This window comes from Boleophthalmus pectinirostris, unplaced genomic scaffold, assembly GCF_026225935.1.
Source record: "Boleophthalmus pectinirostris isolate CB_2022bp ecotype Guang Dong unplaced genomic scaffold, ASM2622593v1 HiC_scaffold_5, whole genome shotgun sequence".
In the NCBI taxonomy this organism is placed as follows: domain Eukaryota; kingdom Metazoa; phylum Chordata; class Actinopteri; order Gobiiformes; family Gobiidae; genus Boleophthalmus; species Boleophthalmus pectinirostris.
Window position 1 is genome coordinate 14,480,018 of NW_026571404.1, and position 26,778 is coordinate 14,506,795.

Consider the following 26,778-nt stretch of genomic DNA (forward strand, 5'->3'; position numbering starts at 1 on the left):
TGTCTGCTCTCCTGTCCCAAACCCTGTAATCTGCCGCACTCCTGACAGCTCCATTACACAAAGCCGAAAGCCCTTTTTCACAGCTCGCGTTTCGGGGAAAGATAAAGCAAATGCTCAAGGAAAAGCCTTGAATAAGATGCCCCACTGTTGTCGTAAATAAAGTTGATATTTAACAGTGCGAAGAAAAGTTTGTGGAGAGACTTAAGATTGTAGTAATACTTTGTTACTCCTTTGGTGAGTTTGTTGATTCACCTGCGATGCTGGGTACAGGGATTTCATGGGGTCAGCTTTGTGGTAGCCTGGAGAGCAAGATTTTTCCAACCTGCAGGCTTTTTTTGACAGGACAGAGGACAGAAATATTACAACAAAAAAAAAAAGTTTTATTTTGTCTAAAAACAAAATGGTTTCAATATTAATTTCCTAAACTTAAGACTGAATTTTTAATAACTAGCATTTGAAACAGAAAATAATCAAATGTATTTTTTCGAACTGTGACTTCTGCTCCAAAACCAAAAAAAGCCAAAAAAAGCTGTAGACCTGTTCATTAAAAAATCCTAAGCATATCGCTGACAATTAGAAATGACTGAAATATATTTGAAATGAGGGTAAAGCGTGGGGAGAGACATTCAGCAAACATCTGGAGCCTGTACAGAACCTAAGTTATTGTGCAGCCTCTTTGATATGTTTGTTTTCCATGACTGTTTTCTTTATTTATTTGAGTTGCATTAAGCTTCCTCTCAATGTCAATACATTCCTGTTTTGCTTAAACTATAGAAAACAAGGATTTGCATCATAAAGGAAAGGCAGCATCCAGGGCAGGCAGCGTGAAAACCAAATGATTATTCGATGGACTCATTCTTTTCTCCAGTGGTCTGTCAAACAAATATCAATTATGTTCAGAGAGTCCACACAAGCACATTTAGTTTGAAATGCATAAACTCCTCTTCCTCCGACTCCCCCAGTGGAGCTGAGGTGAGACAAAAGACGTGCATGAATTCACTGTTTTCAAATTAAGTGGGTTACTGCAGGAATTTTAATAAAAATGCTTCAGAAGTGCCAGGTTTTTTAGGTTGAAATGAAAAACAGTGTCTTTTTCATAAAATAAAACAACACATTCAGCTTACATCAGCTCAAAATTCTGACTCTCAAAAAAGAAGGTAGTTTATGAAGAAGTAGACTAGTTTTAGCTTTGTTCGGTTAAATGGGCATTAGGCGTTATCTGGTTACCATGGCGGTAATACAGGCTGCGATTCGCCATAGATTGACCTTAGTGCATAGCTCTCCATGTTTCCCAGTTTGACAATGGCACAAACTGTAAACAACTTAAAAACCTTGAATTTTTGCCACCATATTTTTCCTATCATTCAGTTCTCATCTCTACATTTAACCTTGAAGCCAGTCGCATCAGCTGAACTGTTATTTGCCACCATAAAGCCATGGTTTATTTTTCAGTATGAAATAGAAAAAAAAATACTTTTAATAAAATGAAACAACATAACATGTCAACTTTATTACATCAGAACTTCAGACTGCGGCATCAAAATCACATCAAACGCCTTTATTTGGATGCCTTTACACTTGAGGGTTCAGATTTTCCATCTGATGTTTGATGCTGACATTTTAGAGAAACATTACAGCTCTAAATGATGATACATAAAGAAGAAAATAGATAGATAAAGTAAGGTTTAGCTTTGTTCAGTAATGTTGTTAATTAGCTATTATGTGGTTACAGTGTACAGTGATAGAAAGCACTATTTAACAGTCGACCGCCACTGTTCTATCAAAGCAGCGTCTTCACCAATGTATATGAATAGCTTTTGATTCATAAATATTAACCTTGTTGGTGCAGATGTTTCCATGTTTCTTGCTTTGAAGGTTGCACAAACTGTAAACAACTTGACAGCCTCTAATTTCCGTCACCATGCTGTTGCCAGTCATTCAATTCTCATCCCCAAACTTAACCTTGAAGCCAATTATATTAGCTGAACTGCTATTTACCACCACGAAGTCATAGTTTATTTTTTCTGGCCGTGGGTAGATGACGGAAAAAACACTGTATAAATTATGTGTTGAATGTTTATTTCCACCTACCTACTTCCTGTTTGCCTGATCCCTCCAGCTGTTCCCCTTATGCAGGGCTATTGGTGCCCACTGTGCAGGATTGCCTATCGACACCTCCAGATGTTGGGCCAGCATGGGGCTGTCTCCGGGCCGACCAGTGCAGAGGGAACATACGTGTGTGTATTCAATCTCATCACACTGGGGGTAATTAGAGAACCAGACGTGTCCGGATGTACTTCAGGCTTCACACCAAGGTCGTAGCCAGTGATTAGAAATGAGTGGGGTATATTTATTTGCTATCTGAAAAGAGGATTATGGAACTGTATTAGCTCACCATAAAAGCCCCTATATTACACCAAATTGACTCTTGTGAGCTTTAAGCCATGCTATAATGTTGTTACATTATTAAAAACATCTCTGGAGTTGTGTTTTGCTTCATTCACACATGTTTGAGTAACCCTTTATTATTAGTCTGTTTACATCTCCAAAGCTCAGAATGCTTTGTTCCACTTTGTGAAGTCATGAAGAAGTAGTTTTCAAGTTAATGGCTTCTTTTTAACTTTAGTTTAGTGGAGATTGGCAATTCCAGGGGGGAAATTAGCCAAATGATTATAGTGAAGGTCTATGGAGTTTAAAAACACAGTGGAGCAATTTCTGTATTACAAGTTGGGGCAGAGTGCTTTCCATTTGAGGGAAGAACCTAGCCTAAATATGAAGAGTTTGTATGTTAAATATATGTGAATGAAAGGAAACACAACTCCAGGTGTGTTTTTGATGAGGAAACAACATTATAACATAGATCAGAAAATAGCCTAATATCGGCACTTCAAATTCAAAATATAAAATGTCAACTTTTGCCTCTAAATACTACTAAACAGCACTTTCAGTTAAGCAAGAATCCCATTTTTGCCACAAAAAATTATCTATAAAGTAGGTGGATGTGTGTAAAATGTTGCACCGATTCTCTGGGAGACTTTAAAATGATTTTGTGATCCGTGTAAAACTTATTTTCTGTCAAGATTTGCAACCCCATGGAAAACAATAAAATATGTATATGTGTATATTTTTTTCATCATATTTTTTGTTATGAGCATAGCGTCTTATGCCTTAAGGTGTCAAATGAGTTGTTCGAATGTGTTTGCAGGTTTGAACGCAACTTGCTTCTGTATTTTTCAGTAACTATATGTTTTTCTTGTCTACACTGAAAATTCTTCCTTCATAATGTGTCATAACATTTCATTAATAATTACTCTGAAGTGTTCTCCTCATTATTTCAACAATTGAGTGAAGACTGTTGAGTGATTTGGGAATACTTCACCAGACTGCACCTCTCCTCTTATTTCCACGCTTTACACTTTAAATATCTCAAAGTGCTTTTGTGCTAGTAAGAATGAACTAAGATGTTGTTAATTTCTTTATTATCAATATTGCCATTACTTTGTTTCTGTGCAGCACTTTTGAAAACTGTACAAAATGTCCTAAACAAATGAAATGGATTGGATACAGAACAATGCCAGAGAAATGAAAGCTTGAAATCCCTCCTGAATTAGAAACAAAACATTTTGAAAACAATTTTCTTAATTCACTCTTGCTGTGAAGTACATAACCAAACTCTCTGCCTCTCTCTCTCTTTTGGATTTGCTGTTCTGCTATTTTGAATCTTTCACAAAAATATCATTGGAGCTGGTTCCTTTTGTATAAAATGTCATCGCTGGTATTTAAACAGATGGAGGAGAAGGTCCCAGAGGCTGATTAAAATGTACCAGGAGCTCTCTGTGGCTATGAGCTGAGTGACAGGAGTTTGATGTACTGCCTCTATCCACATATCTGCAGCTCTGTGATGGGAGGAACACAGGGTTGTGGAGAGGAGGAGCGGAAAGAGGAGAGATTGTGCTTAGATAAGTAACGGTGACCTTTTCCTTCCTTTCTTCCATGTCATTTCTCACAGGCTGCACTTTGTCATGTGTTGCAGGGACAAGTAATGGCTCTGTCCTGGTCTATAACCTCACCAGTGGGCTGCTTCACAAGGAACTCAGTGTGCACTCGTGTGAAGTCAGGTAAGAGGTGAAAAATGGTGCAATGCTTTTAGTCCGTGTGGATGTAATATGTTCAATGGCCAACTATAAAAAAGTATGCATGCTTTTCTTACTAATTAAGGATATGTACTTTTAGACTGTAAGGATAATCAAACTCATTCATCCTTGCCGTTTCAAAAGATATTGGTAGTTTTCAGATGACATCATACTCTCAAACGGAGGGCAAGAGGCCTTTTTTCCTGTTGATTTAATTGAACTTTGTCATGAAATATCTAAAAGGTGAAGTCATAAATGTTAAACTTGATCATTTCTATTAGCAGAGGTGGGGATTTGCAAATCATGACTTCGACTCAAGTCAGACTTGAGTCACTATTTTTAGGACTTGAGACTTGGCTTGATAAAATGGACTAAGACTTGAGACTTAATTTGGACTTGAAGGTCAGTGATTTGGAACTTGACTTGGACTTGAGGCCTGTGACTTGAGAAGACTTGAGAAGCACTTTTCAATCTGAATTCTTTCTAGACCATAATGATTCACACTAAGCTCTTGTCAAGACATTTAAAAAGGAAGAATTTACATTTCTACAACTCTTATATACTCTATAAATACTCATATATAAATATACTATGACTTTTAAGTAAAATTTATCTTAAAAATCAGATAAATTGCAAAAATCTAAGCTCAAAGCAGATGACTTGGACTTGACTTGGACATATGGGCCAGTGACTCGAGACTCGACTTGGACTTGCCTGTATTTGACTTAAGATTTGACTCGAATTTGAGGTCAAAGACTTGAGACTTACTTGAGACTTGCAAAACAAGAACTTAATTATAATAATACACTTTATTTATAGGCACCTTTTGTGGCCCTCAAGGTCACCTTTCAGAGCAGATTAAAAACAGTTCATAAAATGCAGGACTGAGGGTTCAGGTGCAGTAGCGAATTGGAAAAGGTGAGTTTTCAGACAGACAATATTTAGCTGCCACCATCTATATTAAATATTATTGGCCAATAGAATGCTGTGATGTCGTCTGAAACCCAGAAATTTTGGGTTATAAATTGTTAGGATTATAAATTGTTATAAATTGTTAAGTGATATGGCTTTGTTTTCATCACTATGACACTCCAGGAGAGACTAAAAACATGGAGAGAACATAACTGTGACAATAAATTATGATTGAATACATTATGCAAACCAAATATATGACTGTAACATGTATCATCAAATTATTAAAGCTTTTGTTATGAGAATAATTACATTTGAAGTGTAGTTTTGCAGTGCATCTACCTAATGTGCAAAAAGTGCTATTGAATTTGTTGTTGTTTATTACTAATAACATTGCAATCTATCTCACATCCCTCATTATTTCACTTTTCATTCTTTTATTAATTGAACATGTGCTACTGGAACAAAGTGAATTTCGTGTATTTTCCTTTGAAACTGACTAAGTCTGTCATGATAACAAATTTTCAAACACGATATATTGCTATATAAAAGTATAACGATAAACAATCACATTTAATTCCTCTCACACAATAACAATAAAGCAGGATTATCCTTGTAAACCATTAGTATCATTAAAAGTCATGAGCTCCAACAACAAATAAAAAACAGAATGAAGTAATAATAATTAACCATAGAAGTGATTTACTCAACTCTGTGCAGGTCATATCTTATCATATTATAACAAAAATAACAAAAATCAAATCATTATTGCAAAGAAAATGTACAGACAAATATTAAGCCCAAAAATATTGTTATAATATTGTTCCAGCTTTCACGTATTGAACGATAAGGCAAGCCCATTATTATTGTGATAATTATGTGTTCTGGGCAATTTAAACTAACATCTGTAAGATTATTTGATGTTTTTTTTATTTTTTATACCCCTCACCTGGCCTTTGTTCAGGCTCACCTTTGTTCTCTGGTCTTCTTCAGTCAAAGAAGCTTCAAAGCTGGGGCACTGTCAGACAGAAGTAACACAGATAGCTTCTAGTGGTGATACGTGAGAGTACAACAGGAGCGAATCTAATTACAGATGGTAGCTTTAAGCAACATGACTGATGCTTTAATTGGTTATGAAAAGGCAGTTTTTCATTACTTTGACGTTTTAATGATCAAACACGTTATTATTATTATTATTATTTAGGTCTGCACCTTTCAGTATTAAAAAAAACAGCTTGACAGATTATAAAAAAATATTTCTTAAGACTAGAGTTATTTTTCAGACTGAATATTGTTTCATGATTAATTTGGGCCAAACACACAGTACTGTAGCCCTGGTGATGTCTTCCTGGCAGTGTTTACAGTCTCTTTCCTCTTCAGAAGAACTCCCTCACAGTGAAATGACAGCAGAATGAACCTCGGCGTCACAGAGGGCACATTGATTATTGTTGATTGTTTTCAGCCTCATTAGTGTCTGCACAGGCAATTGGCACTCACATGATTACAGTGCAGAGTCAGTGCAGGTTCCTGAAAGAAAATCATTTCCTGTAATGTTTGAGTAGTTAGCCTCACTGCAAAATGGGTTGTGGCATTGATTAAATTCCAAAATAACTAACTGTGTCATTTTGAGAAGATTATGTGCTAATTTTCAGACTGTACACAAAACCAGTTGACCTGGTGAGTCTATTATACCTGTGTGTGTGCATGTGTGTGTTTGTGTGTATGTTCATACTCTGCACATTGCCTTGAAATGAAAAACGTTTTAACAAATTGTGAAGAAACTGAAAAGCTAGCTAATTAGTCAGTCTGTTGCTTTGCATTTTGATTTTAATTGTGTGTCAAAATTCACAATAACACCATTCAAGGCCTTTTAACTTCATATGTGTAGTTTGGAACAGGTCTTATTAAAAATATAACATAGACTATCACATCTATGGTGTGATAGTCTTGTTCCACCAAATCAAGTGATAATTGGAGCAAAATAAAACCAAATGAAAACCTGTCATGTGCACTTAAAAGGAGTGGCAGCATTGGCAATCGGGAGACTTCCCAGTCAGCAGGCAGCCTCTGCGGACCTCTCAGGGCTGTGAGAGACTGGAGAGATGCGAGAGGAGCACACTCTCCGGAGGCCGCTCCCCTCTCCCATCTCTCCCGTCTGATACAGCTAATCTCTGCTGTGGTTCTGTGTGGAGCTGTCATCGCAGGCTGCAGAGCACTGCCACTCCCAAAACCTCAGAAAAGTTCTTCCAGCACACACTGCTATCTCAAGGCACTGTTAACTTCAACTAAACACTTCACGTGACCCTTTCAAAGTAAAACCATTTGTATTGATGAACAGCAGAATGACCCTATTATGGAAAGATATTAAACTGACTAACTGTGCAAAACAAAAAAGCTGTTCTGTCTAGAGCAACAGTGGATTTGTACGCATAAATAATGCTTTGAATTTAACATTTTACTTGAAATAAATTATTGAACATAAAAAGAATATTATAGGCCTATTGTTTGATGCATAGAATTAAATATACGCCAAGATGACTTGTAGCCTAAAAAGACCATTATTATTTCCATCAGGAATGGGTTTTTTTAGAAGTAATGTGTTAAAACAAGCCTGTTTCAGTGTCGACGATCAAGTATCAGAACATGTATGAAGCATAAAATCAACCAGAAAAGGACAAAAATATTACTATACATCCTTGTTTAAGATGTTTCTGCTCATATTATTTTTAATCTGTTTTGTTGTGTTTTTCATTTGTTTTATTAATAGATGATATACTTGATATTTCTTCCACTCTACCTCCACATCACTATCCTTCTTCTGTACATGAGCTGCCTAACCATGCATGGAAATCAATCCATCACATCTATTTACTACATGTTCTCAACACGCTACATAGCAGAAGTGCCTATGGTGTAATTTATGGCTTTGCTTTTTCGTAGTGCTACAACGTACATTTTAATTTGCTTCACAGAAATGTCACTAATTGAATTAATGATGGTTGCTTTTATTTAATCTGTCTCTATTAGGGCTGAGGTACTCTGAACATTTGCAGTGACAAGTCGATGTGAAGCCATTGGTTACACCTGCGATCAGACTGTGCACAAGCAAATAGTATTATTGATTTCTTGTCCCATACCCAGTCTATGGATATTAATTTTACTTTATTCTTTGAAAAACATGTCGATTTCTTGTGGCCATTTAACAAGACGTACAGCAAGTAGTGTGTAATGCCTCGAACCTCTAGAACATTTTCATACATACATTTGTACACCTTAAGGAATTTTACTTACAATACTCGGCATTTGCATTATGGGGTTATTTCTGATAATTTAAAGGTTTGCATCACAGTGGTCTTAATATAAACTAGTTGTCTATGACACACAAGTACACAAGTTATGTTTTATTTAGGAGTTTAGTCTGATTTTTACATATAAATACCAAAAAACTCTACAAATCTTTCAAACTTACTCACTATCTTCTCCTTTCTGCTGTTGTCCCATCAAAATGCTTACTTAAATGATACAGTAAGCCAATGCCAATTTTGGTTTGACTAAGACACCATCGACTGATTAATCGACTAAATGACTAAAGGTCTACATACAAAAAATTTATTATTATTATTGTTTTTGATGTTGTTGTTGTTAATAATAATGATCATAATAATCATAATAATAGTAGTAGTCGTAGTCGTAATAGTCGTTGTAGTTGTAGTGTATAGTGTTCTTCTTCTAGTTACTCATAGTATTCTTTTTTTTTTTTTTTTCCCAAAAAAAAATTTAATGCAAAACTCATTATTATTAACTTTCTTATGCAAAACATATCAATTTTAGTTGTGTTGTTTTAACATGTCTTACGTGACAGCTTGTATTGTGTATATCGGAATTGTAAAAATGCCAGAACAATTTATTTTAATTAGAGCCAACAAGTTGCAAGAAAGTGCACTTCTACCTCCTGTAGTTACTTCTTCTGATCTATTGTCTAATTAACGTCTATGGGCCACGCTGAATGAAACCAAAATGAAAATGCCGAAACAGCAGCCCTCAAGCTTATACAATAAACCAAGTGGGCATATACACACAGCACCATAACATTAGCAATAAATAAGGATTAATTAACCATCAGACTCAAGTAATTCAATGTGATAAAGAATTGATCGCAGCAAAGAGCATTGGTTGAATCAAAGCCTGATTCACTATATTGAGAGTCCACAAAATTAGTACTAATGATAAAATGTAAATGTGGAACTTTTCAGGTCTCGTCTCTGAACAGATTTTATTCATTTGCCTGCAGTTTCACAGTATGCCATTAAAGTTTCACAGGTCATATTTTAGAGTAAGAATACCAGTGTGTTCTTGTAATTAAACACATGGAAGAGGGATGAGTGTAATGTCATTCAGTGTTACTCTCCAAGAAAAGCAGTAACATCTCAATGGAGACAAGATGATGGCAGGACCTATAGAAGTAAACTTACATAGTGCATCTTTAAACAATGAAAAGACCATGTATTTTCTTGGTGTAATATAATTCTTTCTTTTTCCATATTTCCAAAACCAGGCATTATATCACAGCTGTAAGTTAATGTTTCGCCGGCTCTCTCCCAAACAAAGCAAAACAATGCTGTAATCAACAATGAATCCACATTTAAATGTTGAAAGCAGGATCATTCTGAAATGTGTTTTATGGAAATGAACTCCCTGGCCCCTGCACAACCAATGGCAGAGGAGAAGGCTATTTAGCATCTCATTTACATTTAGCAGAGAAATCAGCTAATTAATCATGCAGCTATTGCCAATCTCGTCAGTGCTGAGTTTGTGGTCCTTTAGCTGAACCCGCGTATCCATAGCTCACAAACCTGGGATTTTAGGATTAAGGTATCAGATGAGGTCAATAATGGGGATTATACAACTACTCAGGAGGAATATACTGTAACAAAGAAAACTACAAACTATCTAGGCCAAAATGGATTATATAAGATAGTTTTTTTTTTTTTTTTTTGGTTTTTTAGGGTTAGGGGTTTGATCTCACAGTTCAAACTCTCAACAGATACCTTAGAAGGCTTTAATCTTTACAATTAAACAGATTACAGCCCAACAAAACAAGATTATTGACATACGATTGGACAATTCCTTTACATTGGTTTATTTCAAAATGAGAATGTCAATATTATTTGCTTAATCAATGAGAATTATTTAGCTCACCCTATAAATGTAAGAAATAAGAAATACAATTTTAAAGCTAAATGAATGGTTATCTAATATGTGAAAAATAAATTAAGGATTTGCACTGGTTTTGGTCATGGTGTCAATAATTGTGAATAATCATAAAATGTCAATCACACAATGAATTTCTCTAAAAAACTGGATATCAAGACATTTTGAAGTGCCTACACACACACATAGAAAAGCTGTTTTGTATGGTTGGCACTGACTGAACCCAATTATCTGTTACCACCGTAATGTCTTTTCTGTCTTTTCTTTCATCCACAGAGCACAAGTGTTCTTTCCTTCAGTCCTATCCAACTTGTGTTGTATTTGTGCACAGGGGCATTGAGTGGGTGAGCCTGACCAGTTTCCTGTCCTTTGCCACTTCTGCCCCGAACAACATGGGTCTGGTGCGAAACGAGCTGCAGCATGTCGATCTGCCCACAGGTGAGTCCATTCACTATTGGCTTCACCCCAGGGAGCGCACACATAGTTTTCTATGCGATTCTTTGCATTTTCAACAGCGTTTAGAAGAGAGCAGTCTCAAAACATTGCCTTTTTGTTTTCTTAAAAGTCTGTTTATCGTTTTGCTCGAGGGTGTAGTTTCACACTCCACTAAAATATCGGTGCGAGCAAAACTGAAAGAATTCTCCAACTGAATTGCCTGAACAGCTACGTGATTTGAGTGGTTTGGAATTGGCTGATATATATTCTTTTTAAAAAACAGACATGCTCCCAACCTTTCATGGTCCTTACTATTGTGGCTCATTGATAAGTAAGCCCTGTGTTTTGTCTCATTAAATACCCCATTTTCTCCGAGCCCAACTACTCTTCTGAACTTGCCTACTACTACTACTACTACTACTACTACTACTACTACTACTACTACTACTACTACTACTACTACTACTACTACTACTGCTACTGCTCCTATCTCTGTTCTGATCTATATTGCAACACTGCTCACTCGAGTGCCTATATTATTTGAAATACTGTGTCAAAAATTGATGTATTTTTGTAGGCAGGTCAGGAATCGGAATACACTAGACCAGGGGTGTCCAAACTTTTTTCATCAAGGGCCACATATCTAAAGACAGACAAAGCAGAGGGCCGATCGACGGCCGTAGACTTGAGCTCAATACAGTGAATAATTAAAATATGTGCATGTTTAACACGTTAGAATGAATAAAGATTAATGGCTCATTCTAAGATCCTTAAAACCACACACTAAATATTAAATATGTGCTTTCTCCAGGTAGATTTTCAAAAAAAACTTGCAAAACTTAATTTTTAATTGATGCAGGTAATTTGGGCCAATTCACCTGGAAGCCTGAGGGCCAAGAAAGATTTGTCTGAGGGCCGCATTTGGCCCTCGGGCCATAGTTTGGACATGCCTGCACTAGACAGTTTGCAAAAAGTTGTAGACTCTGTACTAGCCAATCAGTCAAGAGCTGTGAAGCCATGACGTCAAGCTCTAGCAGCTGTCTGGGTCCCTTTTGTGGTACAGCACAACAGCAAACAAAGCGATCCAGATGGATGTAGACGAAGCCATACATTCTGTGTTGGCAATGATTCCCGAGATCGAGGATTTAAAGCCGGAACAAAGAGAATGTTTGGTGAATTTTAGGGGGAAAGACGTTATTGCCTTTCTTCCTGCGGGATTTGGCGCATTACATACATCACGACCAAATAGCAGCGATTATTTAAATAAAAAAAGTACCCACCTATCATCGAGTGAATGAATCTTAATGCTGCAAGGTCAGACGGTTTCCACAAACTGAAACCAGCTGATGAATCAGGCTAGTATTTGAGAGACATGACATTAAAATTCCCAACGCTGTTTTGGTTGAGGGCATAACAGAGGCAGTAGAGGATAATTATTTCTGAACCAGAGTCTGAATTTGATAGCACGCTTGTAGTTGAGTTCATGAGTGGTGCCGCATTGGAAGCATCACGTCCAATATTACCCTGCATTTTTGTTACTGCTGAAAAAACAGACACATTTTGCATTTCTGAGCTTTCTACTGTCTGTAATAATAATAAAGTTTGTCATTTTATGCACTTTTGACTTATTTTCATAGTACTTAAAATGTGCTGTGAACAAAAAGTGATAGTCCATGTTGATGACTCATGATTTCCATTGCCAGTTTCACAGCATTAAATGGTCTGTAGAAGATTACATTTTTTCTCTAAAGATAAATTGTCTTTTCATCATAATTGAACGGTAACATCTGCTAAATCTGGAAAGAAGCTGAGACTATGAAGTATAATCTATTAATTTGATTAGCATTTTCTCAAGTAGTAACTAATACTACCTTGTTTCATCCAATCAGGCATATTGTTACTAAGAATCATGGGGATCCAACTGCCTGACATTATCCCAGACACTTCATTCTTTGTCATGGTGCATTTTCAAGAGTGACACACACAAAAAAAAAAGCAAATAGCTGGCAGGGACTAGAGTTCAAAAACTACAACATGTTCCTGATGGATTGACACCAGGTACAAGGCCTTTAAAAACCCTAAATGTTCACTTTTACACACGCATTTTGAAGGTAGCAAGTTGCTGAGAAAGTTTTTGCGGTAGCCTTGTTCCCGAACGATTTGATAAAACTTTGGTGGCTTGTCTTTGTGTTTCTTTTGTAACTTTTGGGAAATCTGATCTTTTTGTGTCTGATAAAAAGTTTGGACGAAAACATCAATAACAATTTAATTTGAGTGAGTGCAGAGACAGTACAATAGATCTGGGATGGGTTTCCTCTAGCAGAAGCATAACAGGCTTTCACACTTGGCTTACTGACCTCTGTGGAGGACAAGGTATCGAGTTTTATATGTCAAACAGTCTACAGGACATGTAAAGACAGCAACAACAACAGCAACAGAGGCAAATGTAACACAACTCATTATATAGAAACACAAGAACAATTTATTTGGAGGTAGACCAACAATCTCTGAATATTGAACTGTAATTTGTTACACATGGTGACACATTTGACTTTTCAACAACCTTTCACAGTGAAGTTTGAGCTTTCAGAAGAAGAAAACTTTAGTCACCTATTACAGACAGCATAGCCATTGTAATCAAAATTGTGATTCAAGAAGACTGTGCTGTTTTTTCAAATATGTAGGTGACTGACAGTATCACTGTTGGCTTTTTAATAATACATTTTATTTATATGGTGCTTTTCATGACACCCAGACGCCTTACAAAACAAATATTGAAACAGTCAAAGGAGCAATGTACAACTAATACAGAACAGATAAAAACAGTGAAGACCGAATAAGACAAGAATGCAGTTGGATGATACAGTCTTTGAATAGTTGCTGCCTCGACAATAGCAGCTGGTGGATGAATATTCTCCCTCATAAATTTGGAGCTCTTTTCTGTACAGCAGCAGAGCCGAGGTACGTGTGAGGAGTGAAAATGACTCCCGTTTGGCATAGCCTCAAACACAGTATAAATATTGATCATGTTTACTGATGGTAATTGCACATTACTTATACATGCGTGACATGACAGGCACCATTACCGCACAACTTTTCCATAATCTACAATTAGCAGCCAACCTTAACACGTCTAACTTTGAAAAACTGCATCTTGCTGTCTTCTTGAAAATGTAGTTTGTAGTTAGTGATGACAACTAAATACACTACTTATCTCACAGTAATTTTTAGAGCTTGTATTTAAGAAAATCAAAAGTAATTAACTATTTTTTTCCTTCAAAATTATAGAAGCTCAAATTTTGTCTTTGCACTCTTTAAAGCTAGCAAATGTAAGTTTAAACTTTTTTTTTTTCCATAGTAGATGGCAGATGTAAAAACTGTTCCTTCTCCCCTTACCTAATCTTTATTTGTTCATTCTCACCTGTGCTCTCAGGTCTTCTTCTGTCAGACAGCAATAATCTAGATAGCATCTAGTGATACCTTATTTTTTGGATTATAAAGTGCACTGGATTATAAAGATCAATATCAATAATGTTGAATTCTCTTGTCTATTTTCATACATAAGGCACACCAGATTATAGGGTGCATTAAGAGAAACAAAACGGATAACAGACAGACAAGTCAAACTTTATTCAATTCATTCACCATAACTCTCAACATTGTTCATTTGGAACACATACACTCACTTTTTCAGTTCATTCTTCTATCACAAATCCATCAAATTCTTCATCTTCAGTGTCTGAGTTTAACAGTTGGGCGATTTCGGCATCAAGCCCGGGCCTCTCTCATCATTATCCGAGTCAGTCTCTGTCGCTGTTACTTAGCTGTTCAGTGATGACTCTGGCCTTCATGAAAGCTCGGACGACACTTGAGACTGAGACCTTAGCCCAGGCCTCCACGATCCACTGGCAGACCTCGACATAAGTTGCCCGGTGTTGCCTCTCTGTCTTCCTGAATGTGTATTACTCTGCAAGGCTCCTGATTACGGGGGCCATAATGCTCCAACAATTCATCAGTCTGGCTTCACAGCTTACTAAAGTCATTTTGAGAGATTTTCGAGTGGCGTGTACCACAAAAAATCGGTTCGAGGTCAGTGAGCAAAACCAGAATTAATACATAAGGCACACTGTCGATTTTTGAGAAGGATTTTAAATATAGTGCAAAAAGTACTGTGTGTGAGAATACAACAGTGCCGGGTCAGCCCGTCTAATTAAAAATGGCAGCTTTAAGTGCCACACTGTTTAATGGGTTTTTTAAATCAAGATATCTACAGCCAATCCTGTCACTAAAAGAATGCTTTTTGGAGCAGAGTTCAGACTTTGTAAGATTATTTTGTACTTTTTAAAGAGGCACTGATTAATAGGCCTGTCATGATAATTACTCTAGCTACGTTTTCTTAATTTTGTAGTATATGATTAGATTTGAGCTGTAGAGTCGAGAAACTGCCTTCTTTATAAATACTAACCAACTGCTAAGTGTTTCATTCTGCAGTTTGTTTATTGCTTAACTCATGTTTTTCAAATATATGCCTCATTTAGAAAAAGATTTACTGGTATTATCCTGCTTTAGGGATATTGTATCAGCAGCATAAAGTAGTTTAAACATTATTGTCTATTTTGATATTTTCTGAAGCAATATATTTCAATATAATCATGACTGTCTTACTGAGTACTGAGTCATCATCATGAGTTTCATTTCAAAGGACATTTTTATTTGTTTTTGAGATGTCATGATCAATCGATACAGGAACAAACTGTGACACATTTTATTGCCATATCTCCCAGCCCTAGATACAACTCTTCCACTGTGTGTACATAACTGCTTGAAAACTCAGAAGAGGACTTTACACAGAGGGCCTGAGCACAGTCTGTATTGTCTCTCTTGCTCTGTTTGTTCAAACTATCCTTCCTCACTCAGTACACATCACTTTTGTTTCCTCTCCACACTTTGAGGTCACCCTTGGCTCCTACGCTGCAGGCTCTTCTGTGTCTTGTACATTTTTAAACAGCCCCCTCCCCTTCCTGCTCCCAAAATCAGATCAGTGTTATATGCCACACCTGAAGGGCATTGTTGCTTAGTTTATACGGGCACCTTGATCCTCTGCATAATTCCTGTTTTAAATATATAGATACATAACAGGGGAGACATGGGGCTGTCCAGACGGTCTCAGGGCAGCTATCGAAAGTAAAATTACAAGAACAGAAGAAGTTGTTCAAGATGGTTCACTTAAAATGTATATTGCTAATTGGTTAAGTCATTCCGTTGTTTCCCAAAGACTGGATCATGACGCTCAGGTGGGTCGCAAGAGATTTGTTTTGGGGTCGCCTTGTCACAGTCTGCATGTAGGGCTACAGTATACATATAGATCTGACATCTCTGCGTACCACCTTGCGTAACAAATTTTCTGTGGGAAACACTGATTGCTGTTTTTCATTGTTCAGAGTGACACAATCACTCAAATATCCTCATTAATGTTCAATAATGGTCACATATTTTTTGATTTACGAATAATGTCTATTGACTTGGGTCACGAAGATTTGTGACTTTTAAAATTTGGGTCCCCAGAAAAAACTACCTGTGCATTTATTACATTTGTAGACAAGATCAGATTTTTTCACGATTTATTTGTTTATTTAATCAAATGAGAATTAAAGGTGAATTTAAGGTTCATTAAATGACTTTCCTGGTGAAGGCTACACCATCTGCTTGTCTTAATATAGATTACGGTTTGTAGACGGTTTCTCAGTATGACATTAAATTTATCAACACTGTATCTATGGAGACAAGCATGTACGATTTTCTTTTTCAATGCATTTGTTATCAGTAAAAACCCATGTAACTGAATCAATAAAAGATGGATAATTTTATTGGCATATTCCAGGTGAATCAATTATATCTGGACACAAGTAAGGTTTGCGGTAGTTAATTTACTCTTGTATACTGTGCTGTAACATTTGTGGTGCAGGTTGCATCACAACAAATTCCAGTAGTAGTGAATAGAAATTAAACAGTCTCTTATATGGTTCACAAACATTTTCATGATTAGACAAAATTCTCAAATATTAGCCTTGTCTGATCTCTAAATAAATCTTTCATAACCAAATTACCAAGCAGTGTTCTGGCTTTTTCATTTTTGACCTCTGAGTGGTAACAGCCACATTGCCCCAAAATGAAACCCATCTTTGGACTGTCATCTCACAATTGTCTTGTGTTTTCTCAGAGCATTGAATTTAATATGACAATCATGGACTGTGCTCTGTGTGATTGTGCGATCGGTTGCTATGGTTGGTAATTGCGGCCCTGTTTCAAATTGCAGTAATTGTTTTTTTCTTCTTGGAGTGGAGCCAAAGTGGTACAATCTGTCAAAGCCATTTCAGATTCAGGACCAAGCACAGAGACACTGCCACTGTCTGCTATTTCATTCTCTCCCGTCAGATCAGAAAGTGTCCATGGGGTAAGAAATAAATGGGGTTAGAAATATAAAGTAACTCTAGTATTTTATCCACACTTTTCTACCTCTCTTCTACCACTTTTCTACCCTTTTAATGGCGGTACATAATGTGAAAACTTTGAGAGACACTGTCCAATAGCATACTTCAGTATGAGTTCAGTAAAGGCACCGTAACGAAGGGCACACCATGTTTGAAATCATTTTAATCATGTTTTTTACCTGCAAGGTTTTTAATAGTTACAAATCGATGATACAAATTGTAGGAAACAAAATGATTAGACAATAACTCATAGAAAAAAATCACTGCTGTGCTGTACCAAGGGCATTCACTGCCAGCTCAGACCTTATCTTTACATTGTAAACTACACAGGGTTTCAGTGGTCATGGAAAAAAATGTGGAAAAGTCATGGAAATTGAAAATGTAATTTTCCAGGCCTGGAAAAGTCATGGAATTTTAGTATCTCTTTCACGCAACTACAGCATTCTGTTAATTTATCATTAGGCTATTATGATTATTTCTGAACATATGCGCCTTTTGTTTAAAGGAGATGACAATAAATGCACTGACAGTTTTTTGAATGTTAAAAAACTATAATATCAAACCATCAGGTGAGTGGAAATGGTTAACATTTCATATTTAGCCCTAAAAGTCTGATCAATTCTACACATGTAGGGTGCCGTAAAGTCATGGAAATTTCACTTTAGATCATGGAAAAGTCATGGAAAAATGTTGAAATTTAGTCAGTGAAAAAGAGTGGGAAGCTTGACTACATCATCAGAGGTAAATTGCTCCCTTCAATGAAAGCATAGCTGGATTAGACCAGACTGTGACCTGAGTAGACCAGACTATACCAGAACTGTCACAATGTCTTTAGGGTTCATATATCTCCGGTGCCGGGTCCTGTACCGATGGTAAATAAACTTCACCTCTTCTTCAGGAGATGGCATCCACTGATCCGAAGGCTGGCGGTACAAGGTTCAAGCTCCCACAAATGAATGCTGTTGTTGTGTCCTTGGGCAAAACATTTAACCCACCTCACCTCCAGTGTTTGTGTATATTAGTCTGCAAATGTGTGTGAATGTGTAATTGCCTTGAAGGTGGAAAAGAGCTATATAAAAATGTGACAATTTACCATTTAACATTCTTAAACTGTCTCTCTTCCAATAACTCTGCACTCTTTAAAAGCCTTTAGAAAATCTGTGCTTTGTTCATGTCTTTCAGTCATTCTTGTAGCTTCTCTGTAGTATAATAAAAAAAGAGCCAAAAATGTGTGTTAAGTGTCTTGCCCAAGGACACAACAAGCCATGGAGAGCAGCTTTTAAACTACCAGCACTATATATCGGCTCACAGGATAGGATAATGGCACTATACCTTCAGAATCACAGTTATATTACTTGTACTTGGCTCCTTCTTGTGCTGCTTCTTCTGATGTGGACTCCAGCTGAAGTATTTGACACTGCCCTTTTGCCAGACAGATGAAACAGCAGCAGCAGGAGTCAGACTCAAGTGAGATCGATCCTTTTGTACAGGTGTGAGTGCAGGATACATTTCTCATGTTTTCTCCTCTTTCTCTTTCTCTTTCTTTCTCTCACCCACCCCCTTTCTGACAATCCGCCACCCCTTTCTTTCACTCTTTTTCTTTCTTGTGCCTCTCTCTTATTCTCTCACACTCTCTCTCTCTCTGGCTGTCTCGTGACTCCCTCTCTCTCTCTCTTTCTTTCGCTCTCTCTCTGTGTGTGTCTTGTGACTCCCTCCCTCTTTCTTTTCTGCTTTCTCTCTCTGTGTCTCTCTCTCACCGTCTCTCTCTCTCTCTCTCACGTCTCGCTCTCTCTCTCACGTCTCTCTCTCTTTCTCCGTCTCTCGCTCTCTCTCACCATCTGTTTGTCTCTCTCACTCTGTTTGTCTCTGTCTCTCTCTCTTTCTCTGTGTGTGTGTCTTGTGACTCCCTCTCTCTCTCTCTTTCTTTTTTGCTCTCGCTCTGTGTCTCATTTCTCCCTTTCTCTCTCTCACTCGTTGTTTGTTTCTCTCTCTCTCTCTCTCTCTCTCTCTGTTTGTGTCTTCTGACTCTCTCTCACTCTCTGTTTGTCTCTCTCTCTCTCGTGACTCCCTCTCTCTCTTTCTCTCTCTCACTCACTGTCTCTCTCTCTGACTGTCTCATGACTCCCTCTCTCTCTTTCTCTCTCTCACTCACTGTCTCTCTCTCTCTGACTGTCTCGTGACTCCCTCTCTCTCTCTTTCTTTCACTCTCTCTCTGTGTGTGTCTTGTGACTCCCTCTCTCTCTCACTCTGTTTGTCTCTCTCTCTGTCTCTCTGTGTGTGTCTTGTGACTCCCTCTCTCTTTCTTTTCTGCTTTCTCTCTCTGTGTCTTTCTCTCACCGTGTCTCTCTCTCTCACGTCTCTCTCTCTTTCTCCGTCTCTCGCTCTCTCTCACCACCTGTTTGTCTCTCTCTCACTCTCCTCTCTCTCACTCTGTTTGTCTCTGTCTCTCTCTCTCTCTCTGTGTGTGTCTTGTGACTCCCTCTCTCTCTCTTTCTTTTTTGCTCTCTCTCTGTGTCTCATTTCTCCCTTTCTCGTTGTTTGTTTCTCTCTCTCTCTCTCTCTTTCTGTTTGTATCTTGTGACTCTCTCTCACTCTCTGTTTGTCTCTCTCACTCTCTGTCTCTCTCTCTCTCGTGACTCCCTCTCTCTCTTTCTCTCTCTTACTCACTGTCTCTCTCTCTCTCTCTCTCGCTCTTGCTCTCTTATGACTCCCTCTCTCTCTCGCTCCCACGCTCGCTCTCTCTTGCTTTCTCTCTGTGTCTTGTTATTCCCTCGCTCTCCCTCTCATTTATTCATTCATTTCCTCTTTCTCTCTCAATCTCATTCTCTCTCTCATTCTTTCTCTCTTTCTTTCTCTTTCCTCCTTGCTCTAACTCTCACTCTCTCCCCCTCCCTCTGTCTCTTTACCTGTCTGTCTGTCTTTCTTTCTTTCATTGTCTCTACCTCTGTATGTATGTGTGTGTCTCTCTCTTTGGTCCTTTCTCTATCCCTGTCTCTCTTCCTCCCTCCCTCTTTCTCTTTACCTCTCTTTCTTACATTCGCATTTCTCGCTCTTTCTCTTTCATCCTTTCTCTCTTTCTCTCTCTCATTCTATCCCCCTTTCTCTCTCTCCCTCGTTTCTTCCTCACTCTGTCTAACTCTCACTGTCTGTCTTTACCTCTGTCCCCCTCCCTTCCGCCTCGTCTCCCCGTCCCTCTCTCCGTCTGTGTTTCCAGGCAGGTGTTTTGCTTTCCGAGGAGAGCGAGGCAATGACGAGCCCCCCATCGAGATGATTAAAGTGTCTCATCTCAAGTAAGTTACTTCCGCACCACCAACAAAAACAACATTTGCACTACTGTTTTGCCTGCTTTTTATCTAACAAAAACAAGGTACTTAACGCAGGTTCACGGAAAATTTACCTCCATAAGCAAACACAACAAACTCCATGCTCTGTAGTGTAATAAACCTTAAATTTAAATGTTAGGTAGAAAAATGTCACTTCATTGTTAAGAGTCTATAGAATAAACCTGTTTGAAGAGTATGCAAGTATTAAAACAAGGCCACCGATTTATTCACCTTTTATAAAAGCAGGAATTGTTAGTACATTACTTATTTTTACATTGTTCCCAAGTGAATTTAAAAGTCAACACTGTAATCGATGTAAAATATGTTTAATAAGATGAGTACGTTTAGTCAAACCTCACTTCTCTCAGTTCACTTTGTCGGACTATGTTGTATTTTTTTCTCTTCAATTCATGCGCACCAGTTCTGTTTTGATTTTAATGAGATATTGTTATAAGATCTGACAGGCACACATCTGCATGGCTGTCTTCACGTATAATTTTATTCATGCTGTGCACATTTATTCAATCTCATCAACAGTTTTTCAGAATTAAATTACACGTTATTTGATTGTTTGTCGTTTTGGCGACAGGCTAATTATCTGACTTTGTGCGGCAGTTTGGTTTCATGATGTTTTTTAATTGTATCCTAGTGGTGTTGTCACAATAGAAAACATGATACTAAGGAAAAAGGTTTTATACTTGTTTTTATTTTGTACTGTTTATAATATCAGCACTCCTTTTTTTAATATACAATGGAATGTTATTTCCAACACTAAATAATAGTACTTTCTTTAAAACAACCATCTGGTCTTTTTTTCTATTTATCCAAGCAAAATTTGTCTTGTTTTAGCTCAGATATTTTGTATAAGCAGCTCTTGAGGACAAAGTAAGTCCGCTGCCTGCTGTCTGAATCAAATTATGAAGTGCTTTATTGTCTGATAATCAGGAGGTGCGTGTTAGTATGCGGATTGTTTTTGGAGTTACAGTGACAGCTTCTGAAAGTTGTGAAAAGTGCTTTTAAACTAATAATAATATTTAGGATGTTCTGAATATGTATGGTAAGTGAGGAATAACTTTGGAACTCTGCAAAAGTTTTAAAAAGGAACTAGTTCTGTATTTCGTGTTTTTAAGACCGGTACAGTACCTTTAAATTTTCAGGAAATGTCAGACTTTGTCCTATTCATCTTTGTTTTGTTTTATTTTTTCTCTTTTTGTTCTGGTTGCCCACTTAAAAAGAATAATACTGCTCTTATTGTAGTAAACTGAAGTTGTTTACATGCTAAATAACTCTAAACATCAGGCTCCATTTTGTACCTTTTCTCCCTGTGGTGCTTCTGGAGGTTGGAGATTTCTACTCTGAATCGTGCTGCGCTGTGAGCCAGGGAGCTTGTTAAGACTGGATTTCCTGCCAATTTCCACCTCACGGCTGGTTACATCATTCAAACTGGCCACAGGTCCATGCTGTGAAATGCACTGGCTCTTTCTAGAACAATGGGCAGACCCAGACACAAGAGACATGCTTTCAGAATGCATTTTTTACGGTTTTGTTGTCGTATTACAAGGTCTAATCGCACAAGTGCCCATGCAACAGCTGAGTAGTTTAATTCCAACAGTGATAGAAGTTACTACACAGTCCCAGCACATAAAATGATAAAATGATTAAAAGAAATGCTATTATGGATTTCATCAACCTTCTATTTTACAGCTGTAGATTTGAATTGACTATAGACTATATAAAGTAGTTCCAAATTAGGAATTGTAATGGATTTACGGATAAACTAGTGAAATAAAAACACCAGGATCATGTAGAGTGGGTTAATACGAACATTTTAAGACCAAAATGACGAGTTTGAAAACAGCAATTACGGAGGGAATTAGAGGTTTTTCAACACAAAGTGAATTTGAACCAGAGCCGAAACAGTGTAAGTGCTTGTGTTGTATTGTAAGGGCCTTGTATTGATTAAGTTGTTTTGTTTCTCGATCTTTAGACAGTACCTGGTGGTGGTGTTCAGGGACAAGCCTCTGGAGCTGTGGGACATCCGTACTGGGACACTTCTGAGGGAGATGGCCAAGAACTTCCCCACTGTCACTGCACTGGTAAAATCAATTCATTAATTAATCCAATCAACAAATGTAATCATTATTTATCCCCGAGCGACAACTTTAAGGGAAGGGGTTCGATACCATGGAGATGTTTTTTGACACAGTTTTTTTTTTTGCATTCACTCCGTTGCAAGTTTTTTATTGCTCAGAAAAACCTAAAAAATAATTCAATTAAATCTCCATGGAGACGAGATGATAGCGGGCCCTCCACTGGAAATGTTACATAACTTTAAGCTCATTGAGAAGTTAAAATCCAAGGTTAAATAGAAGAATACATGCGCTAATTCATTTCAACTTGATTTCCAGCATATTAACAGTCAAATTTCCTTCACTGGTTAGTTTTAGTTTTGTTTATTATTTAGCTTTTAAATTCACACAAACTACTATTGCTTTGTATTAATCTAATTTATACCATACTTTGATTTATTTCGATTACATTCAAGTTATGTTTCCAGTTATACTACGTAAAATGCCAAGGCTAAAGTCTCCAAAGTAGTTTAAAGTCAGAGTAATCCTTAGAATATACCCATAGGCTGTATAACTTTATAAAGTATTATATTACCATTTTCAGTTTGTCTACATGTTACTGTCCTTGGAGTTATTTTGACAAATCGTTCCCTTCAAGTAATAAATGTATGTTGAAGACGGCCATTACAGATAGAGCAAAGGTTCTTGTAGTTTTGCATCACATCAGCAGTTACCATATCCATTTGACCAAACTATCTGTTAGGGCCATAATGACACGCTCCGTTTGCTTTCTCATTCTAATGCCCTATTGCACTTTTTGACACTTCCGCTGCATGTGTTTGTGTACTGTAGGCAATTTGAAAGATTAGTCCTTAAATTTCTCCAAGCTCAGCACATTAGAACGCAGGCAGCTTCATTAGGCCAAAGAAACGCTCATAAAAGAAGACTTACGCTGGACCAACTTTACTGTACGCCGTAAAATACCCCTCCAGTGTGAATAAATCTGGCAATAACCTTAATAATACATGCTGAACTTCCACACACCCGTATTGTTGTCTTATTTCCATATTGATTTCAATCTCAAGTCTCGCTACAGCTCATACAATAATGTACGGAGCGCTGGGAAATGGCTCTCCTTTGTGGACCTCTGGCATTTACTATATGCACTACAGGTTTTATCTACTCAAGTCTATACCCAATAAGCAATACTTGTTCTGTCTTAAAGGCTTGATACAAGAGAGGGTGACTATAATCCAGGCTTATCATATTTAGTTATAGCACCTTTCTTTTCCGAAGCGGCTCGACTCATGTTTTTGGTGATATATAAATGCAGTAATAAACAATAAATACATTTTAAACAACACACAATACGAAGTAAATGCACTTTTGTTTTTTGCTTTTCATATGATTGTGGGAATTTATTATGTTTATGGGTTTATTACATTTAAAACTGACAACATTTCACTGACAGGACATAGGGTTAGCTGTTACACAAGGGTGAGTTGTATGTTGTTGTACAGTTGTATGGAGTAGTGCTCATTCGCTATCCTAAGCAGACTGTTGTTTTTATTTATTTTGTAATCAATAAATTCACCCCATCTCCTCTTTTTCACGTTTTTGCTGATTTGAGTGTGTTATATAACGATGTTTGTCCATCTGTTAAACAGGAGTGGTCCCCTTCCCATAACCTGAAAAGTCTGAAGAAGAAACAGATGGCAGCAAGAGAGGCCATGGCCCGACAGACAGTGTCTGACGCAGAGCAAACCAGTGTGGAGTCTTCAGTCATCAGGTCAGCACAAGGATTTACCAGTTTTTCAACCATTTAAAGCCAAATCCACTTTATTTAAAACCAGATTTTATAAACAAAATGGATTTTATAAACAAAATGATTTTACAGTGGGCAGCAGTAGCTCAGTTGGTCTCCGATCATTGGTGAGTGGTCAGATCCACTGACCCACAGGTTAGCTTGTGTGATTCCTGCTCCCACAGATAAATGCTATTGTCCTTGGGCAAGACACTTAACCCACCTCGCCCCCAGTGTCTGCGTACACTGGTGTGTGAATGTGTGTGTGAACGGGTGAGTGGTTTCTTGTTGTAAAACGCTTCGAGTGCCTTGAAGGTGGAAAAGTGCTATATAAAAACCATTTACCATTTACAACGTACTGCAAAGCAACACAAAACTACTAAAAGTATAGAAACAAAACCATAAAAATAAAATCCTCAACTGACTTTAAGTGTGTATAATTTTTATTTTTTTTTTTAGAGCTTTACAATATTTAACTTTTATTTTATCATTATAACCACATTGTGCTTTGATTCAGTTACAGTTGTCCAAGTAATCTTTGTTTCCTATGACAGAGCTTTTCTGTGAGCTCTACTTACATTTGTATTTCATTATGAGTTCTACACAAAAGAAAAATATAGTTTCAGTTCCTACTTTTAAAACTATTATAATTGGGGTTAAAAACTGCCCCATCTGTATCTAAGTCCACTGTCTTATTTGTGTGGTAATTGTCTTGTGCAGCCTCCTCCAGGACGCGGAGAGTAAGTCTGAGACGAGTCAGGCCATCTCCGCCCGAGAGCACTTTGTGTTCACAGACACAGATGGACAGGTTTACCACATCACAGTTGAGGGAAACACGGTCAAAGATGGAGCACGGATACCCCCCGATGTGAGTACGAACATGACACTTTAGTAAGGCTGTAACCATCAATTGTGACGAGTCAACAAAAAATAATAATCATAGTTGTATTTTGATAATCGTAATCATTATCAGGATTGTACAGACTCCAAAACACATACTAAATTACTTGGCATTCTTAACTCAAAATGTCAAGAAAGAATAAACACTTCCTAATTTACATAAATAATGCACAATATTCATAAATAGTTTTTACAGAAGCATGTCACAATATTTCAACCTTTATTTGGTTAAAATTGTATTATAAAAAGTGTCAGTGTACAACAGAAATAATCGCTTGACGAGTTTACTAATCTCAAAAATAAATACTTCTCTTGTATTCATACATCTGTATTTTTCTGCCGTATTTGTAGGCTTGTCACTATAACAAACTTAAACAAATGTGTTATATCGCTAAAGAAAATGTCACAATAAATGATGATATTGAAACAATGTTGTGCCACTGACACAATAACCCTAAAGCAGGAACCATTTTCTACATGTACAATATCATAAAAAATACTAAAGTTAGGTAGTATTTATAGTAAGTTAAAGCTACTTATTGCAAACTTTACAGGTCATATCCAATTATTCTATGATAAATACCAAAAAAGAAACAATACACACATTTTAAATTGTGTACTTGTCCTGCAATGTTATTTAATTTGTGGTCCTACAACCATTAATGTGCCCAGAAATCTTTTAATCAGTTAATTTAGTGATTTAATCAGTCAACTAACCCAACTTGGTATATTTTTCTCCAGGCAAATACTTGTTAAAAGTTATAAGAGTCATTGATGAGCTCTGTATTTATTTTATACAGTGCTGTATGTTTGAAAAGTCAGGCCTTGCTCACCTTTGAACTGTGTAGGCTGTAAATGCACCACTCTGATGAAAACAGACAATTCCTTTACAATACTACGAGTTTATGTTTCCAGATTTCACTTCAGTCTGTAATCTCTCAGTGAGATCCAACTGAAATTCCATCTGGATGCGTATTGTGTTTCTTTGTTAAACAGTGGGGGATTCTGAGAGTTGGTGCATGCAGTGCTTGTATTACAGCACATGGGCAAAGATACCAAAGTAAAATCCACACACAATAAGTCCAGTCTTACCCATATCCAAGTCTCACAGAAGCTAGCAGCAGGATTTCATTTAAGATAAAGGTATGTGGTTAAACTGTATAACCAAAAGTATCCAGAACCAGAATTACTTTTCTGAAATTCTGAGAAGGGTTCCAAAAGTTTTTGACTTCAATTGCATGTAAAAGATGTTTTATGATCGGAGAATCACTACAAAACTAATCAAAACTAAAACTAGTATCAAAGTAGATGTTAGTAAAGGTTTTATTAATCCATTGTGAAGGAAATTTGTTCTCTGCATTTGACCCATTCTTCAAGCAGTGCTGCTGGGGAACCTGTCAGGAGCAGTGAGCTGCTGCAGTCCAGCGCTCAGGGACCCAACTCCAGACCTTGTGTTTAACTCATTTGAGCAAGTATCGATTCTGACAAAAAAGCAAAACA

General features: G+C 37.2%; 1 protein-coding gene across 1 annotated transcript in view; it reads left to right on the top strand.

The window, feature by feature from the left end:
- Positions 1–26,778, top strand: part of wdr11 (WD repeat domain 11) — a 95,899-nt gene that overhangs the window by 40,359 nt on the left and 28,762 nt on the right. Inside the window, 6 exon segments of the mRNA XM_020933538.2 lie at positions 4,034–4,118; positions 10,588–10,694; positions 20,397–20,472; positions 22,493–22,601; positions 24,242–24,363; positions 25,099–25,246. Of these exon segments, the coding sequence (XP_020789197.2) occupies positions 4,034–4,118; positions 10,588–10,694; positions 20,397–20,472; positions 22,493–22,601; positions 24,242–24,363; positions 25,099–25,246 (647 nt within the window).